Below are 18,979 nucleotides of genomic sequence, written 5' to 3'. Positions count from 1 at the left end.
CTGTTTTGTGTTTTGTTTTATGTGTTTTGTTCTGATCTGTTTAAAAATATACCTTGCCGTGTTTTGCTATAATTACGTCCGACCCTCAGCTGTCCAGACTTTGACCTCCGTACATATACGACATGGTAACACAAACCCCAACACAGAAACAACATAACATAAATAAAAACGCAGACCACTTTATTTTGGAAAATATAGGCCGCCATGTTTATTAAGGGTTACGAAATAATAAATAATTAAATACCACATAACCATAAAATTGTTGAAAATTCATTAATCAATCATTATAAAAATATTTTACCAAGTCCCCCCAGCATTAGCTGGGAGACTAAACCCCACTAGTAAACATCGCGACTAGGAAGGATTTTTATCAAAAAAGAGGGGAGGGTGGGCGGGCTTTCCCTTCAAAATCTTCTGCAAATGGCCCCGAGCGCCGCCGAACACCGGAATATAAAGGGGAATTCTTCCGGCCGATGCCACTCAATACCCAATCAGGAGAAAGCGCGGGCTTCACGAGCGCAAGGTGGAAGATTCCAGAACCTGCTCGTATGTTCCATAGAGCTGACCGACAGTTGACCCCAGCAGGTAAGTACCAACTGTAAATAAGAAGAAGGGGAGGAGGGAAGAAACCAAATACACAAACAAAACAACATCTTTAAATTAAATTAAATTCTATGTGGGGCTGTGGTACCATGTGTCCCCCAAGCAAATTGCTATGGGGGGCCCTGACAGGTGTATCCCCAGGGGCGTACAATGAAATCATTGAGCCCAATAGAAAAAATGTAGAAAGGCCCCACCCACACTGAGAGCTCTGTCAAATGTAGTTTAACATAACGCGGGGTTAGGGCTGATTCAGACGAACGTGACGTTTTTGCGTACGCAAAAACCGCGGCGTTTTGCGTGCGCAAAAGTAACTTGACAGCTCCGTGTGCCCTGTTCATATGGATGCGTGGCTGCGTGCTTTTCGCGCAGCCGCCATCTTTATGACACTCCGTTTGGATGTTTGTAAACAGAAAAGCACGTGGTGCTTTTCTGTTTACATTCATTCTTTTACTGTTATTGCGTGAATAACGCTTGTCCCACGGAAGTGCCTCCGTGGGGCATGCGTGATTTTCACGCACCCATTGACTTCAATGGGTGCGTGATGCGCGAAAAACGCCGACACATAGAACATGTCGCCAGTTTTACGCAGCGGACTAATGTTGCGCAAAACTCACAGACTGTCTGCACTGCCCCATAGACTACTCTAGGTCCGCGCGAGCCGCGTGAAAACCACGCGGCCGGCACGAATGCAAAGCACGTTCGTCTGAATCCGCCCTTAATGTGGTGTTGTTTTCTGTCACTTTTTCTAATAAAAAGTAGCAGAGATTGTTAATAAATGTTGCGCTATGCGTGACTCTGGAGTCGGTATGTTTTTCCAGCCACATTTGGCACATGATGGACAAAGTGTAACAGGTCCAATACTAAAAATCTATCGGCACTACTCAAAAAATGCAAATGAAGTAGGGCGAGTAGTTCCACGGTGTTATTAAAGCTGGTGGTGCTCAGTAATAGGCAGTCATATAGTAGAAATATCTATATACCACGTCACCCACAGGTAAAAACTGGCAAAAATTCTTTACTTTCAGTGTTTCATAGCAGGCATTATACGGGAGATTTGTTTCACGTCTTCTGGCGATTTGTCATGTGGATCAGGGGCTTCATAATTATAGCATTCAGCCCAAATGTTAATGCCAGAAAACTGTCATAAACACATTCATACGTTTTTCCCAGAAAGCTTTCAATGATTAAACTCTAGATGCCGGCAGCCACCACTAGGGCGCGTTTGGTGTATATGGATTTGTACAGCTTCTATTTAACTCAATGGGAGCTGTAAACATATGTATGAACTGATCTCCCTCTAGTGCTGACTGCAGACAAATGCTGAAACTGTGTCAGAAAGCAGAAGAAACAGTTCAGTTTCGGCCCCTAACACCACGGGTTCCATAGCAGTGGCGTGGTCTGGCTCCGTGGGAGGCTCGCCACTTTGTATCCTATACGACTATTCTTATCCTAAAATGACAAACCCTCGTCTCTCTGCAGATCAATACTGTTATTCTTAAAGTGATCAACTTGTCTGCTAATTATACTAAAGAATCAAATAGTGTAATTTAAAATGCAACAATGTTTTGGTGTTCCCCCGGTGTTGGGGCTTGTATGGTTAAGAGTCTGCAATAAACTTTTCTTTATTTGTATACTAAAAAACATCTCATGAGAAGTGGACTGTCACAAACCATGGGTATGTGGACCCACTAGGCCGCACCGCGGTAGCGGAGTAGCAGCTGGCCAAACAACAGTATACAAAGTCTATGCAAAGTCCTAGCGCAAGAGTTCCTGTAATAGTCCAGGCAGAAGAAGAGGCTTAGGCACAGATGGAACTTGACGATAGATAGCGCCAAACATGGTGGATGATACAAGGTGTGGCAGATGACACCAGACGTGGTGTATGACAGCAGGCGTGGCAGATGGCACAACACGACTCCAACACGAGAAAGGGCACAGGAACAAACACAGCACGGGATACTGGTAGTAGGGCACGAGAACCCTGGAAACAGGATACGACTAAGGGACCATTTGCTGGACTAACATGGAAATACACAACAATGCTCTGGCAAGGAGTGAAAGGGCTGTAAAGGGAAGTGTTTTATATATTTATATCTATGTACATGTGAGTGTAGATATATATATTTGTCCCTCCAGAAAAGTGTCTCTCTAGCCTCCGGGGGGAGGGGGGAGAAGACAGTGGTAATGAGATTCCATGGGGGGAGCCATAAACAGTTACATGCCCCCCCCCCCTCTTGCACGTGCATGACCACGTGATGTCATACAGAAGTGCACGGGGGGATTTAAAAGGACAAACTGTCCCACACTTCGCTCTCTTGCCTCCTGCCTCCCTCAACAGATCCTGATTACCACATGAACCGCTAAGTATCCACGAGTAGCAGCAGCTACACGTAACCCTCTTCCCCCTCCTTACTTCAACACTTTCCCACCTGCCTGCACATGACCTGCATATCCCCAGGTACCTGTACATCCCCTGGTACCTGTTTAACCCTTTCCCATCATTTATCTGCTACCTCTGGTACACAGCAACCCATTCCCTTTGTTAACCCTTTATCCTCCTTGTCCCGTGTTAACCCTTTAGTGCACAGGGACAGTTATTGCTAGGAGGGAGTGTGACAGAAACAGGGAGCATGTGTATTGTATTGTAACGTAACTTCTATGTATTTTAGTTAGAGCCAGGTGGGGGAGGGTCTCACAAAAGCAAGTATGAGTCAATGCACTGTATGTTTAGGTAAGTGGGTGGTGGTATAAATTAGGATTTTGATACCATGTTTATACTGTACTACGTATAGTGTGAGTTACTCCGTATATATTAACTTGTTATATGTATTAGGGTATACTGATACTATACGGTGATCAGTTACTGTGTTCTGTGTTTGGTGAGAGGCCCCCCTTTAGAGCACATAGCGTGGGGGACACATGGGATCACTTCGCACCTCCCTGTTTCCCCCCTTTTATTATCCTTCTTTTCCCTTATTCTGTTCTCTTGTTTGTTCTATATTCTGCTTTCCCCCCTATTTGTGTCTTCGTATCTTCCCACACCCCTTCTGTGGGGTGTGTTTTGGTATTTACCTTGTTCTGGAAGTTTCCTCAGGTTTGACCTCGTGACCAGGCAGATGTTGGCAACAGTCCAGGGATTGGTTTGAGCATCTGAGCGGCAGGAAATCCTGGAGTATAAAAGCCCTTGCTGTCTGGTCCGATCAGCAGTTCGTCTGAAGAGGAAGCCGTTTAAAGAAGCCCCGCCCACCCTCCCCTTTTTCCATGGACAGAATCCCCGTAACGGTGTTTGTTAGTGGGTTGTCGCACAGCTAATGCTGTGTGGACAAGTGCTTATTTATTGGACATTTCAGTATTTGACATTATTTATTTCATTATTCAGTTAATCAAGTTGATTATAAAGATTTATTAATATATTTGTTACCGATAATAAACACCACGGCCTTTTATTTCCGACTATTTGTATGCTTGTCTTTATTTATGGTATTTCTGGGGGTTGCGTATGTTATCCCATGTATTTTATATGTAAGTGTGAGTATAAATAGTAATAAATATTACCCTTTATTTACTATTCAGTCGTATACGCTTACTTAGTAGCAAAGCAAGTAGACTAAAGTTAGTATAAGAAAAAGGTAGGGGAACTAGGCATAAACCTAGTGACCCTGATTATAAAGGAGGTAGTAATAGTGGGTGACACGAGTAAGTTTTACGCCTCGAATTACGTCTGAAAAGACGGCTCCAATATGTCAGCAAACATCTGCCCATTGCTTGCAATGGGTCTTACGATGTTCTGTGCAGACGAGCTGTCATTTTACGCGTCACTGTCAAAAGACGGCGCGTAAAATTAAGCCCGTGGCAAAGAAGTGCAGGACACTTCTTGGGACGTAATTGGAGCCGTTTTTCATTGACTCCAATGAAAAGCAGCTCCAATTACGTCCGTAAAAGACGACGCGAAAAACGCGTGCACTTGTAAAAACGTCTGAAATTCAGGAGCTGTTTTCTGCTGAAAACGGCTCTGTCATTTCAGACGTATTTGGCGTTGCCGTGTGAACATACCCTAACATGGCAAAGCCGTTTTTATAGTCCAGGATGATCTGGGGATGATTTTATAATTAATCTCATGTGTGTACACTGGCCCTTCAAGGCCATGAACGCGCATACCCTGGAGACCAGTGCAGGGCTGGACGGATGCGAGCGCTGATGTCTCCTTGGAGGGAAGCACCGGGTTGGACATGGAAGTCTGTGGTCGTGGCCGTCGGGGGGCTAGTGAGAGCGTTACATGGACTGCACCCTGCGTCATGTCAGTAGTCCTCTTCTTATGAGTTTTGTCTTTCATAAAGGGATAAGTCCTCTTTAAGGGAAATATGGGATTTAGAGCTCTGTATCAGAAAAACAGAGCTCCATCCGACTGTAAAAATGTATGGTTGAATTTCACACAAAGAGAAAATACAAACCTGACTAGACGAGTGATAATAAATGACAATGTGGACTGTTATGTGGCTGCTTCATCCAGTGATAAGAAGCAAAATCACTTGTAATTTGGGATGTAAGGGGCCCATGACTGATTCTGAGCCAAAGAACACCCCCAAAAATTGTCTCATAATCCAAAATTTTGCAAGATAGTAGCAAATACTGAGCCAAGATATTTAGATATATAAAACTCATGACAAAAAATAATAATAAAATGTTAAAGGGGTTATGTGGGGACTGAAAATTATTAGCAGTACGCTCACTGCAGTATGTGAGTACACGACTAATATACATTCCGGTCCCCTGTCACGCTGATGATGATATTTTAGTAGATTTTTACAATGCTGCCGGGTGACCAGAAGTCTAGTGACACGGTCTAACTTCATGACGACACGACTCTTCGTCATGTGACCGACCCAGCTGTACGCTAGAATTAATCTGAATCTTATGTCTGAATTCATCTTGGGGGACTGAAGTAATGTAGGGGTTATACAGTCTAAATTAAATTTGTTGTCTTGTCTGTAGTCTAAATTAATTTGACATCTGATGTGGTATCTGAATTTTTCTTATAAGTTTGGTGTCTGGATTTATTTATGGGTCTGCTCTGGGGTCTGAATTTGTGTTGCTACAAAGGCTGAGGATAAACTGTATAAGATAGTGGTCAAAGATGTCTGGGGCCAAATGGAGAAGAAAACTAAAGTGAAGGACTTCAATTAGATTCAAAAGATGTCAACTGTGATTCACTGGATTTAATAATTATTTATTCTGAGTCTGATTAGTACCGTATTCACTTTCATAGTCTGCAGTGAGATAATACTCAGCAGACCCCCTATGTAGAACTGGTATCTGACCACTATATTGTGACTGTAAGGCAGGTTCGTTGGTTATATTGGTTTTTCTATAGTGGTAGCGTACAGGTTTTCCAGACAAACAGCGAGTGTACGCCTAATCTTGAATGAGTGATCAGGTGGCTCTGTGTTCCATGTTTATTTTTTCTGTATTAACAATGTGGCTTACGTATTTAAGGGAGAAGTAGCTGTTGCCTAGATTTCAATCCTGACTCTTTCTCTGATTGGATTACATGACTTTCAGTAGCTTTTCCCTACACTTTTCTATTAATCCAGAACATGTGATATATCAGAAAATTAAAGAGTAAAGACAGTTTTCTATAGTATTTTGTTACTTATATAATAATACACTTTGTTTAGGTTTTGATGTTTTAATTAAGATAACATGACTACAACATTTTCCACATAAGGTTGGTATACATGAAGGAATTTTTAAGGTGTAACCAGAAGCAGTTAAAAACATGCTATTCTTTTTTTCAACTAGAGATGGTCTGTAACTGCAGTCTCTTCTCTTGGTGCAGTGACATATTCATTCTTTGTGATGTTATTTCATAAAGACTCCAGTATCTGGGTTTGCACTGTGACTCAGCCGAGCCACAGGCAGTGAGATTTGTCATTCTTTAGGATGTTATTTCATAAAGACTCCAGTTTCTGGGTTGGCACTGTGACTCAGCCGAGCCACAGGCAGAAACATTTGTCATTTTTTACACAGAGTCTGGGGATCCAGATCTGTAGTCCAAAGATTTGTCCAGTCCAGTTTGGCACTGTGACTCAGCCGAGACACAGGCACAGAAAAAAATCCTTTGAGGTGAACCTATGTTTGCTGGTATTCATGCAAATTCCTTGTGATGCTTTTCAGAGGAAGAGCTCAGAGGAAATTCCATATGAATGAGTCTGTGAGGTAGGTCTTGTTTTCTTCCTCAATGCAATCTTTGGAATTGCAGACACTCTAGGTCCAGTTCCCTCAATTATCGGTGTAGAATCTATAATGTTTAAACCACTGGATTCAGTAACAGGGTAGGTCATGGCAGCTTTGCATTCATGACTTCCACTGCCAACTATTGATTTCCTGTTACAAGAATAGATGTTCTGTGTGGTGTTCTTGATTCTGCATGCACTGAAACTTTTAGTGGTTGTTCGGAAACATTATAGTCATGTCTTGAGCAGCAGAGCCCTGCTGCTCATTACGGTGAAAGTCTGAGGAGCTCCAAAATGTGTTCACTTTATATTTGTGCTCATGTGGATATTAAGGACAGGGTTCTTTTGCTCTCAAGAACCAGTGCAGCCATGGACAAATCAATATAAAATGTCCAAGACTTTATCCTGTTAAGATAAAAAAAACATATAAGCCTGATATTGTAGGAATACATTATTAGATAATTCTCATTTTATATTATTCTACTTCATACCACTAGATGGTCAATGAGCAGTTGAAAATTCTGAACTATCAAAGTTTCCCATGGGCTTCATTCATCAAAACGTTCTAAAATAAAATCTGGCATGATTGCCCATAGCAACCAATCAGAGATCAGATTTAATATCTTTAAGGCTATGGACATCTTTGCAGAGTATTTTTATTGCTTTGTATTTCATTACATAAAACATTTTCACAATTAGTTTGTGTTTTGCAGCTTCTATTTCTTACAATACAAAACAAGCTGCTCTATGCCGATCAGTGCTCATTCCGTCAGACGAGCTAACTGTTGAGTCAGTCTCCAGCCCATCTCTCTGCTCTCCTGAACTCTAATCTAAGCTGACATTTTATTTGATTTCAGTTTAGGTTTATTTTCTTTGATTGTAAAGATGGCAGCTTAGATCAATGTTAGGAGAGCAGAGAAAGGGGTGTGAGACTGACCCGACAGTAGGCGCATTTGACGGAATAATTACTGAATGGCAACCAGCAGCTTGTATTGTAAAACATATAAGCTGCAGAAGGCAAACTGTCCCAAATGTTTTTTAATTAAAACCAATTGTAAATGTATTTTATTTAATAAAATACAAACAATGCAATGAGAGTAAAATGTCTGCAAAGGTGTCTATAGCCTTTAACCCATTCACTGCTAAGGAGGTATATTAGAAGTCCTTGCAGAAAGGCACTTCAGTTGCCAAGAACATATCTGATACCCAATCTTTATCATTAAATCTGACTGCTTCTCTAGCAATACCCATTACAGGCTACGGTCATAGCGATAACAATTATCACTAAGAAGGAATGTCTATACATTTCTGATCAATAGAAAATATTTTCATCTGTCAGAAAAGTAAAAACCACTGGAGTAGAACTGGAGTTTCTTAAAACATAACTTTTATTGTTATTCCCTCTTAAAAATGAGTTGCACAATATTGGCACATATATAATATACGTAGGAAGTAAATTTTTTCCTCCTTGTTACGAAACCATCAATATCGTCGTCAGACACCGTGAACAGGCGTTCACTCCAACAAGGGCAACACATGGGCCGTGAATTTTCCTTGCCACTGCAGGGTTATTGAACGGCAGTCATAGCTCTAGTGGACTTAACACGGGCTGAATGGCCAATCTTCCCTGATGAATTCGGGCCATAAAGAAACGCGTCGGGAGGAAAATATTGATCTCTAACATTGAAGAGAGGTTCCGAGTGCTCTTGTTTTGAGGAGTCCAACCAAGTGCACCTGACAACAGAACGGGTAGGGGGGTAATTACCCGAGAGGCTCTATAATTATTTGCAAGATGACGATTGGGATAAATAAGATATAAAAGAAAAAAATGGAGCTTACATTTTGACAACCCTGAAAGTTTACGGTATAAACGACTGAGTCTTTTTCAATTGTACATCTCCTAAGCTTGGATGATACATTGAATTGTGCTATTGAATGTTTTATAACAAGGAGGAAAAAATTTACTTCCTACATATATTATATATGTGTCAATATTGTGCAACACATTTTTAAGAAGGAACAACAGTAAAAGTTATGTTTTAAGAAACTCCACTTCTACTCCAGTGGTTTTGTCTTTGATAATTGTGGAGCACTCTATCGAATCATAATCTTGGTGAAAGACTATAAAATTACTATCTTTCTACCGTCTGTCAGAAAAGACAATTTCCCCCACTAACGATTACCATAAACCATGATTTTCAACACTAAAAAAATAAGTATTTGTTAACGCATTAGAATAGGATTAGGGATTTGTGATTAATTAACATTTTCTGACCATAGAGCCAGCGTAAATCCAAGGTTGAGCTGCACTTTAATTCTGCAGGACACATGAGTAGACGGTGGACATACACACAGACAGGGTAGATACCTTCAGACTCCATGTCTGCCCTCTTTCGGTCTTTCTCAAGAAAGAGGGCAGCGGCCAAGAACAATCCTCCTCCGATAGCGCTCACGAATACGCAGACCATGAGGGCATATTTCAGGCTGTTAAACATCAGCAGGTCGGATTCTGGCTTTCCTCTGCGGATGAGGTCAGATAGCTGAGGATAAGAAAATAACACATTGTTATGTAAGATGAATTATGGGAAATATCAGAATATGCGTAGATTTTCTCAGACAGCGGATGCTGGATATTAATGCAGAAATCCGGTGACAGCAGACTGTAGGTGGTGGTGAGTGACAGCTCCTCACTGAGGGTGCTGTATGGGCATTGTGTGTGCACTATATGGTGGCTATATCTTTACTGTCTGTTTGGTGGGGGTGTACTGTATTAGTGCTGTCTCCTTTGTGTGAAATGTATGTGTGTGGTAAGTTGTTCACAAAGGGTGTCATGCAGGCTAAGACTGACCCCGACGGTAAAGAATTTTGTTTATATACCCTTTAGGACGATGATGTAACTAATACTTACCACTCCGATCAGAGAGGGGCTCCATGCATCACCCAGCAGGTGGGACACAATTATTTGTAGGGCCTCCGCTGTGGATCGTCTTCTGGGGGTCACCACACTCTAAAACAAGAAGACATTCTGAGTAGGCAGAAGGAAGTTACTGAACCTAACTCAACAATGGCAGCCAGACAAAGTGACGGAATATCTGCACTACAATATCTGCAGACAGCGCAGTCTGTACTTGTAGTGTCCTCCGTCTCTTGTCTGGCAGTTATTGCAGAGTCAGTGGCATTTCATAAACTAGGCCGGAAAATAGACAACAGGCGAAATAAATGTCATTTTAGCTATAATAGAGAAACATCCTCGTGGTTTCTGATCACTTACCAGCAGGATGTCGTCCACAACGGCAAAATTCAGTGCCAACAATAACGCCCCGATGGAGATGAAAATCTGAGGGGAGACAAAACATTCAGAAAAGACTAAATGGGGAATACGGGGAGGGGGCAGTACAATAAGTTACCTCTTATCCTGAGCTCTGCTGCACAGGGTGGGTATTAAACCTGCGTATAGACCTTACACTGTATAATAATGTATATGTGTATGAATACCTGTGTGTCTATGTGTATGTATAGCAGTATATCTGTATGTGTATGATATCCACAGGTATACACTGCATGTATGTATATAAAGGTATACTGTATGTTTATATATGTCTGCCTAAAGATACAGTATGTGTATGTAAAGCTGTATATCTGTGTGTGTATGGTATCCACAGCTATATACAGTATGATTGTATATATAGGTGTTTGTGCATGTATATCTACAGGTATGTGTATGGATATTGTTTCTTCACCATTTTTAATATAATTAAAAGAAAAACATCAATGACAGAAAGCTGTTCATCAGCCACTTACATAGGAGGCCACAAGGCTGAAGCTTGCCAATAACAAAGCCAAGAGCAGGAAAGGGGCGCCACCCAGCATTCCGCACGCACAGACTAATGCGTCTGCCCGCGGGTTGATTTTCCTGAACCTCTTGCTTATTTCCACGCCAGCTCCAACTCCCACGATTCCGGTGATCACAGTGATCATGCCAAAAATCAGACTGCAAAGAAAGAGATTATAGAGGTCATCAAATGGATTCTCCACAATTGTATATAAATGATGATTAAAGGACCTGAGTATGACTACTGCTCCAACTATCTGCCTGTATCTAAAGATTAAATCCATAAACTGTTCTCAGGCTGACAGGGCTCTCTATGGACCTATCCCAAATATCTTGTCAGTATAGAGCAGACAGTCACGTAGCAGTCTATATACACTATGAGGGTGAGGTTTTATATCACAGAATTGTTGAAGATTTTTTTGTGCGGTTTGGCAAAAAATATTCACAAGAATTCATTCACTGTAAATACACGTTGCGGAAATGTTGCACATTTTTACAGTGGATTTTACCCTTAGCAATGCAAAGGGTGAAATCTGAGGCAAATCCGCAGTAAAATCCACATTTAATACCCCATGTCTGAACCTACCCTGTAAATAGATGGCTGCCAGGAGCCCTGACCACACACCGCGTAGCCGTGCCCAAAACTCAGGTAGAGAAAGGAAGAGTATGGACATAATGGCAGATAGCCGCCCTCACAACCTCCTGGCACACACAGTAAATAAGCGTTTACCTGTCATCAGATTGACATATTGCAGTCTGACATGGATCACTTCTGTATAGGATGACCCGGGCCCGCTTGTAGAAGGACAGAGCCCAGTGGGAGAGGGAGCCGGAAACAAATGTCACAGTTGTGAATCCCAGCATGGAAAGCATAAAGCTCGGGCTACAGAGAGAGAGAGAGAAATGTGAGTGACACAAGAGACACGGGGTAAAGCCAGCGACAACCATCACTACACAGAAAACACTCACTTTTTCAGCAGAGCTTTCACATCGGTCGTCCAAGAATTGTTGTTTTGGTGTTTATAGCTTTTTTGTTCTGCGGCTCCTCTGGATGGTTCCTTCATAAAGAAGATAAGAAGCAGGACGGCTATAATCCCCAGACCGGGAATGATCTGTCCAGAAGAAGGAGGAGACAATGTATATTATATATATATAGAAGTATTACAAATATAAAGTGACTGAAACCAGATAAAGGGGCAAAACCTAGAAATGACTAATAACAAAAAAAAACAACACATGTCAGTGTCCATAAATGACGGTCTACAGCCTCCGGACTGATACTCATAGAGCTGGAACTTTCCCAAGTCCCTACTTATTGTTAATGGTTCCAGAAGATAATGGGAGCAATTCCAATAATAAGACAAAAAATGAAATAATAGTTTGCCTGCAGGAATCCTGCAATCCTCTCACTTACCCGCAGTGCCCAGTGCCAGTCACCACCAAGAGCGCTTGTCACTTTGGCCCCCATGATGTATCCAAGGCCACTTAATAGGCAAAAATGAAGAAGATTTATAGTTAAGAAAGGGCATAATCTCTGCACAAATATAACTATAGACATAGATATAAACAGTATAAACTTCTACACTCATTATATATATTAGACACTTTTTGTATCCAGTTAATAATTGTAAAATAATGTGTTTACACAGGAAACTCACCAGCCTACGGGGATAGCAGTCCAAAAGATGGACAACATGCGGCTTCGCTGGTCTGCTACAAATAGGTCGGCGATGATGGAGGGGGCAATGGTGGAGTAACTTGCCGCACCGATCCCAACCAGTCCTCGCATGAGCAGGAACAGCCAGAAATACTGGGGAAAAGGAAAAAAAATCATAATTAATAACATCTTTAGTAAAGCTTTACCATTGGGACTTTAATATTGATGGCCTATTGTTAGGATAGACAATGGGAGAAATAGATCAAAACTGGTGCAGAGGAAAAATGAAGTATTTGCCCATGGAAACCAATCAGCTTGTTGCTTTTATTTTCCTTAAGATCTCTAGAAAAATGAGAGGTGGAATCTGATTGGTTGCCATGGGCATCTACTCCACTTTTCCTTTACACCAGTTTTGATATATCTCCTCCAGGGAATGTATGATTGGTGTGGGTCCGTGGCACTCCTGTGAGCGATGTGTCCCTTTCATTGTTTACACAGGCACATCGGCTTGTAGATAAGGGCGGCTGTGACTGGCACTGCAGCTTGTCCCATTCACTTCATTGGGTCGCTTGTTGGGGGTCCTGGAGATCAGAGCCCCACAGATTGAGCATGGAAGAAGGATAGGTTATCAATGGGAATGTACCAGAAAACCCCTGTAATTATAAACTCAGGATGTTACCTTATCAGGAATAAATGAGCTGCCAAGGATGGAGGCTGACCAGAGGGTGATCCCAATACAGAGCAGATATTTTCTATTCCAGTGATCACCCAAATATCCAAATACTGGAGCCACCAACATGAAGCTGCAGAGGAAGACTGAAAGGGAAGGGGGAGAGAAGAGGTGAAAGGAAGATACAACAGACATTTATATATGGACAAACTATTAAATCCTGCAATTTAACCACATTCCCCCCTTTTTTTTAATTCCCACTCTCATTCATTAATATAAAGTTTAACCTTTCAATTACTTTTGCAGTTTGATAAAACTTTTTGTAAATCTGTGTATATAGTAAAAACGATATAGTACATCTTAATGTCATATTTTGTGTTATTACTGGAACCCATCAACAAGCAGGTAAATGCTGCTGATGGATGTTATTATGGCCTTATTATGGATTTGTCAGCCCAGTCACAGCAGAACACATTATCCTATGTTTTCATGTCGCGGTCACGTCGCAAAAACACTGCAAAATTGTGCTGTTTTGCTGCGATTTACGGCAATAAAACACGTTTAGACCGCGACGTGTGTACCCAGCCTTATGTAGTGCAACCAACTGTCTTATTTCTTCACTAGAACCTGATGACATCACAACCTTGTGTCAGTCAGATCATGAGATACCAGTGAATAGATTCGTCACCTTCTCTAGAATATTGGTTTAGTTCCCAAAATGTCGGATTCCAGGTGACTTACAAAACAAGATTTTATATTAATATTTACCTGCTTGCAGCAAACCAGATCCACTGTCTTTCAGATGAAATGATTTTTCTAAATATGGCAGCGCCCCTGTCAGATAAAAAAGAGAGATGTCACTAGAAGCAATGCATGTATTTCCATCATATAGGTAGGTATAAGGCATATTAATGGAAGCGACCACTGGGACCCCCACCGATCTCTAGAATGGGCGTCAGCGCTATAGAATCTTAAGGCACTGGAGGCCGTTCTGGATATGGGAGCAATGGAGACGAGCAGCCGCCACCACTGACTTTACACAGTCCGCGCTGCTGCTAGATGCAAGAGAGCGAATACAAGTGATTTAGAAAAACGATTATAGCGCACACTCCTGCGCACTCCTGCACTATAACCGTTTTTCTACTGAAAGTGGAGGTTCGCTATAAGTGCCTCCACAGCTACAGTACTGATAAACCCCAGAAATAAAATGAAGTACCCCAACACCTACCAGTGACACTGAGCCGATCCATGTAGGATAGCAGATTTATATAGAACAGAATCCCTACAATAACGATGGATCGTGTGTAGGAGATTCCAGTACGGTCATGCACGTCCTCTGCTCTGGGGCTTTCGCCATCGTCTTCATCCATTTCACATGGAGGAGCCAAAAGGCCTTTCTCCACGTCCACGTTCTCATGGCGAGACGCCATGTTCACGGATTTTGAGACTGTAAACTCTGGTAATAGAAACAGAAAAGGGACATAATATTTAATCACTTTATATTACTATTAGGGTATATTCACATGCGGCAGATTTATTGCATAGATTTCTGTGACTGCCAATAAGTTCCATTCATCTTCATCAGCAAGCATATGGATTTCTGCAAGTCCCAGTCAGATGAATGGAAAAGTTGCACAAATTTTTGCACTAAATCTGCCGCGTGTGAATTCCCCCTTATAATTAATATCTCATTATTCAAGAAATTCTAATAGATAATATGGAATCTCAGGACCACAGACAAATATTAATAACTAATAATAATAATAATAATAATAATGTACTAATACAGCGTTCTATACAGATGAGCAAAACAGACAAATTGATCTCGGTATCGCTCGCCGCACTGGTTCTATGATGATTCTGATTTATGTCGTCTGATAGAAAAAAGCAGTACAAGCACTTTCAAGTATAAAATATGGCGCTCACTCAGAAATCACCACCATTTTTTAGGTCTCCTTTGAATCTATGGGCAGAACTTGTCTGGCTTATGGCATCTGATGGATGATGCTGAGATTTGTTTTACACGGATTGTACATAGAAACACCACAAGCTAAATACACGGCAGCGTACATAACCCCATAGACGAACATTAGCTGCACATTTGGGATCTTACTGCTCTGTCTTCCTGAACATTATAAAGGGGTTGTCTCATCAAAACCACTACTGTCCATACATATGTTCCAGGAGTGAGATCTTTAGCGATCAGGTGATCGCCGGATTACTGCCTTCAGAGAAGGGTTAACTTAATAAAACAATCCATTTAACTATGACCGTTTCATAATCCGGAATGTCTGATAATCTGGAACCTGTGGGATTTCGTTAGTGTCCAATTAAATGATCTTTACTGAGGAATTATTGTTTAGAAGATAATTCTATATGTTATACAGGTGAGTCCCATTGATATATGTTCCTCCATGTATACGATGCCCACGACCATGCAGCAGAGCTCAGTGATCTGTGCCAATCAGCTGCTGTAGAATTAGATGTGCGGATGGGGAGTAAGGTGTATAATAATCTGCAGGAAAAGTCTTATCACCCTTGTTAAATGTAATAAATGGAATAAACTGGGTACTCACAAGTATTTTTCTCTCCACTAGACGGCGCTCACAATCTCTCTCTCTTTTCTCACTCTCTCTGCGCTCTCATCATGTGAACGGTGATAATCAAGGCCACGTTCATTCTATTCCTTTGTGACATCATCGCTTTTGACATAGGAGTTGAGGCCACGTCCATTCTATTCCTTTGTGACATCATCGCTTTGTGACATAGGAGTTGAGGCCACTGTGATGTAAGTGTTAATAAACAATGGGTGGCTCAGTTATATGACTACTGTACAATAATGTGATGGCCCCTCTTATATAACCTGTCTCACTATTTAGCATCCTCTATCTGTATCAGTGCTTTCTAACCTGTGGCTGTCAGGCTGCTATGTAACTACAACTCCCAGCATGCACTGACAAGTTACAGCACATTCCTCCATATATATGTATGTGCAGAGCCATGGGTCCTATCTTTATACATATAATACTATATATTGTTACACATTTGTCATTCTACAATATATCTACTTCTAGTCCAGTTACTTATACCTATACAGTATATACACCCAAGGCATCCACCACCTGGGGGCCTCTACAGTCACCCCCTCCCACTTTACACCAGGGACCTTAAAAGATTTGTTCCAACTAGACAACCCCTTTTCAGCATGCAGCCTCTCCAGGTCTCAGGTCTATCTGAGGGCGGCCATACATTAGTATTACATGGTTCCAGGGGCGTAGCTAAAGGCTCATGTGCCCCGATGCAAAAATTCTTACTGGGCCCCCCCCGCAAACTTCTCATGGCCGACGGTCCGCGCTTTCAACTGCATCGCTGGGTCTCCTAAGTGACCCAACAATGCAGCACTAGCAGCCGGGGCGTCACTAAGGCTGGGTTCACACACCCTATTTAAGGACGTAACTCGGGCGTTTTAGCATTGAATTACGTCCGAAAATGCGGCTCAAAAGCGTTGGCAAACATCTGCCCATTCATTTGAATGGGTCTTACGATGTTCTGTGCCGACGGTCATTTTTTTTTATGCGCCGCTGTCAAAAGGCGGCGCGTAAAAAAGACGCCCGCGTCAAAGAAGTGCCTGTCACTTCTTCAGACGTAAATGGAGCCGTTTTCCATGGACTCCATAGAAAAACAGCTCCAATTACGTCCGTAATGGACGCAGCGAAAGACGCCTGCACATGCCATTACGGCTGAAATTACGGTGCTGTTTTCTCCTGAAAACAGCACCGTAATTTCAGCCGTGACAGACGCTGCCGTGTGAACATACCCTCAGGGCTTAAAATGTCAGGGAAAATAGCCCCAATACAGATGTGTCCGCCCAAAAAAAAGTGTGTATATGAGACATCATAGCATATCTATAGCACTACGACCCTATAAACTATGGATAGGATTAGATACAGTGGCTCAGCAGACAGTATCACACATGATAGGATTAGATACAGTGGCTCAGAAGGCAGTATCACACATGATAGGATTAGATACAGTGGCCCAGCAGACAGTATCACACATGATAGGATTAGATACAGTGGCTCAGAAGGCAGTATCACACATGATAGGATTAGATACAGTGGCCCAGCAGACAGTATCACACATGATAGGATTAGATACAGTGGCTCAGCAGACAGTACCACACATGATAGGATTAGATACAGTGGCTCAGAAGACAGTATCACACATGATAGGATTAGATACAGTGGCTCAGCAGACAGTATCACACATGATTGGATTAGATATAGGGCCCAGCAGACAGTATCACACATGATCTGATTAGATACAGGACTCAGCTCGCTGACATTGCGGCTCCAGCACTGGTAGGTAAGAATAATAATTTTGCTTCTTTATGTGTTAGGGTATGTGCACACACACTAATTACGTCCGTAATTGACGGACGTAATTCGGCCGCAAGTCCCGGACCGAACACAGTGCAGGGAGCCGGGCTCCTAGCATCATAGTTATGTACGATGCTAGGAGTCCCTGCCTCGCTGCAGGACAACTGTCCCGTACTGTAATCATGTTTTCAGTACGGGACAGTTGTCCTGCAGCGAGGCAGGGACTTCTAGCATCGTACATAAGTATGATGCTAGGAGCCCGGCTCCTTGCACTGTGTTCGGTCCGGGACTTGCGGCCGAAATACGTCCGCCATTTACGGACGTAATTAGTGTGTGTGCACATACCCTTACTGATTATTTTTGTGTGTTTGTGTTTTTTTTACAGGTTCGGTTGTTGGACTTCGGATACGAGGACTTCAATGACGGCGTTTTTTTTATTCTCAATAAAATGGTTAATGAGGGTTGTTTTTTTATTTCAATAAAATATTTTTTCTATGTCCTTGTAACTTTTTAAACTTTATTATCACCGCCTTAGTAATGGCCGCTGGATGATTGGCAACCTCCATTACTAAGGCGGGGCTTAATGTTAGCCGGTGCAGAGGCTACACTAACCCCCATTATTACCCCGGTACCCACCGCCCCCAGGAGTACTGGGAAGAGCCGGGTACGAACCAGTACACGACCATCTGCAGTGACTGTCAGGCACCGGGGTGGCCGCAGGCTGGTAGTATTAGGCTGGGGAAGGCCAAAAACAGTGGCACCTACCACCCTGGTAATGCTGCCTGCTGCTGCTGTGTTGTATCTGGCTGGTTATGAAAATTGGAGGGGACCCGACATCGTTCTTTCCAATTATTTTTATTTTTTTTAAATGACGTGGGGTCCCCCCCATTTTTCATAACCAACCAGATACAATAAAGCAGCAGCAGCCTAGCATCACCAGGGTAGGAAGGGCCACTGTTTTTGGCCTTTCCCCTCCTGATAATACCAGCCTGCGGCCACCCCAGTGGCCGACCATCACTACAGATGGTCAGGTACTGGATCGTACCCGGCTCTTCCCAGCACCCCTGGTGGCGGTGGGTACCGGGGTAATAAAGGGGGTTAGTGTTAGCCTCTGCACCGGCTAACATTAAGCCCCGCCTTAGCAATGGATGCTGTCAATCAGCCAACTGCCATTACTAAGGCGGTAGTAATAGTTTAAAAAAAAACCACAAAGACATAGAAAAAATATTTTATTGAAATAAAAAAAAAACCCACAACCCTCATTAACCATTTTATTGATAATAAAAAAAAAAGCTGTCATCGAAGTAGTCCTGGAATCCGACGTAGTCCAACGACCGAACCTGTAAAAAAACACACAAAAAATGATTAGTAACACGTGTGTTAGGCTTAGATACAGGGCCCATGTGTGATACTGTCTGTGGGACCCTGTATCTAAGCCTACCACAAGGTAGGCTTAGATACAGGGTCCAGCAGACAGTAATCTTATACAGTATAAGATTACTGTGTGCTGGGGCCCTGTATCTAAACCTACAGTGTGGTAGGCTTATATACAGGGCCCATCAGACAGGATCACACATGGGCCATGTATCTAAGCCTACCATGTGA

At 42.3% G+C, this 18,979-nt stretch overlaps 1 protein-coding gene across 1 annotated transcript; it reads right to left on the bottom strand.

Moving 5' to 3' along the window:
- Nucleotides 1-510: 510 nt before the first annotated feature.
- On the bottom strand, nucleotides 511-14,445 carry LOC142656638 (protein spinster homolog 1-like). Its single transcript, XM_075831564.1, has 12 exons — nucleotides 14,224-14,445; nucleotides 13,764-13,829; nucleotides 13,005-13,141; nucleotides 12,327-12,478; nucleotides 12,083-12,152; nucleotides 11,638-11,780; nucleotides 11,399-11,551; nucleotides 10,638-10,827; nucleotides 10,108-10,173; nucleotides 9,745-9,843; nucleotides 9,205-9,376; nucleotides 511-596 (listed from the first exon to the last, which is right to left on the bottom strand). Exons 1-12 carry the CDS (start codon nucleotides 14,423-14,425, stop codon nucleotides 511-513), a joined length of 1,536 nt encoding a protein of 511 aa, XP_075687679.1. The 5' UTR covers nucleotides 14,426-14,445.
- Nucleotides 14,446-18,979: the final 4,534 nt, after the last annotated feature.

This window comes from Rhinoderma darwinii, chromosome 6, assembly GCF_050947455.1.
Source record: "Rhinoderma darwinii isolate aRhiDar2 chromosome 6, aRhiDar2.hap1, whole genome shotgun sequence".
Lineage (NCBI taxonomy): Eukaryota > Metazoa > Chordata > Amphibia > Anura > Rhinodermatidae > Rhinoderma > Rhinoderma darwinii.
This window is presented reverse-complemented; position numbering and strand designations above follow the sequence as displayed.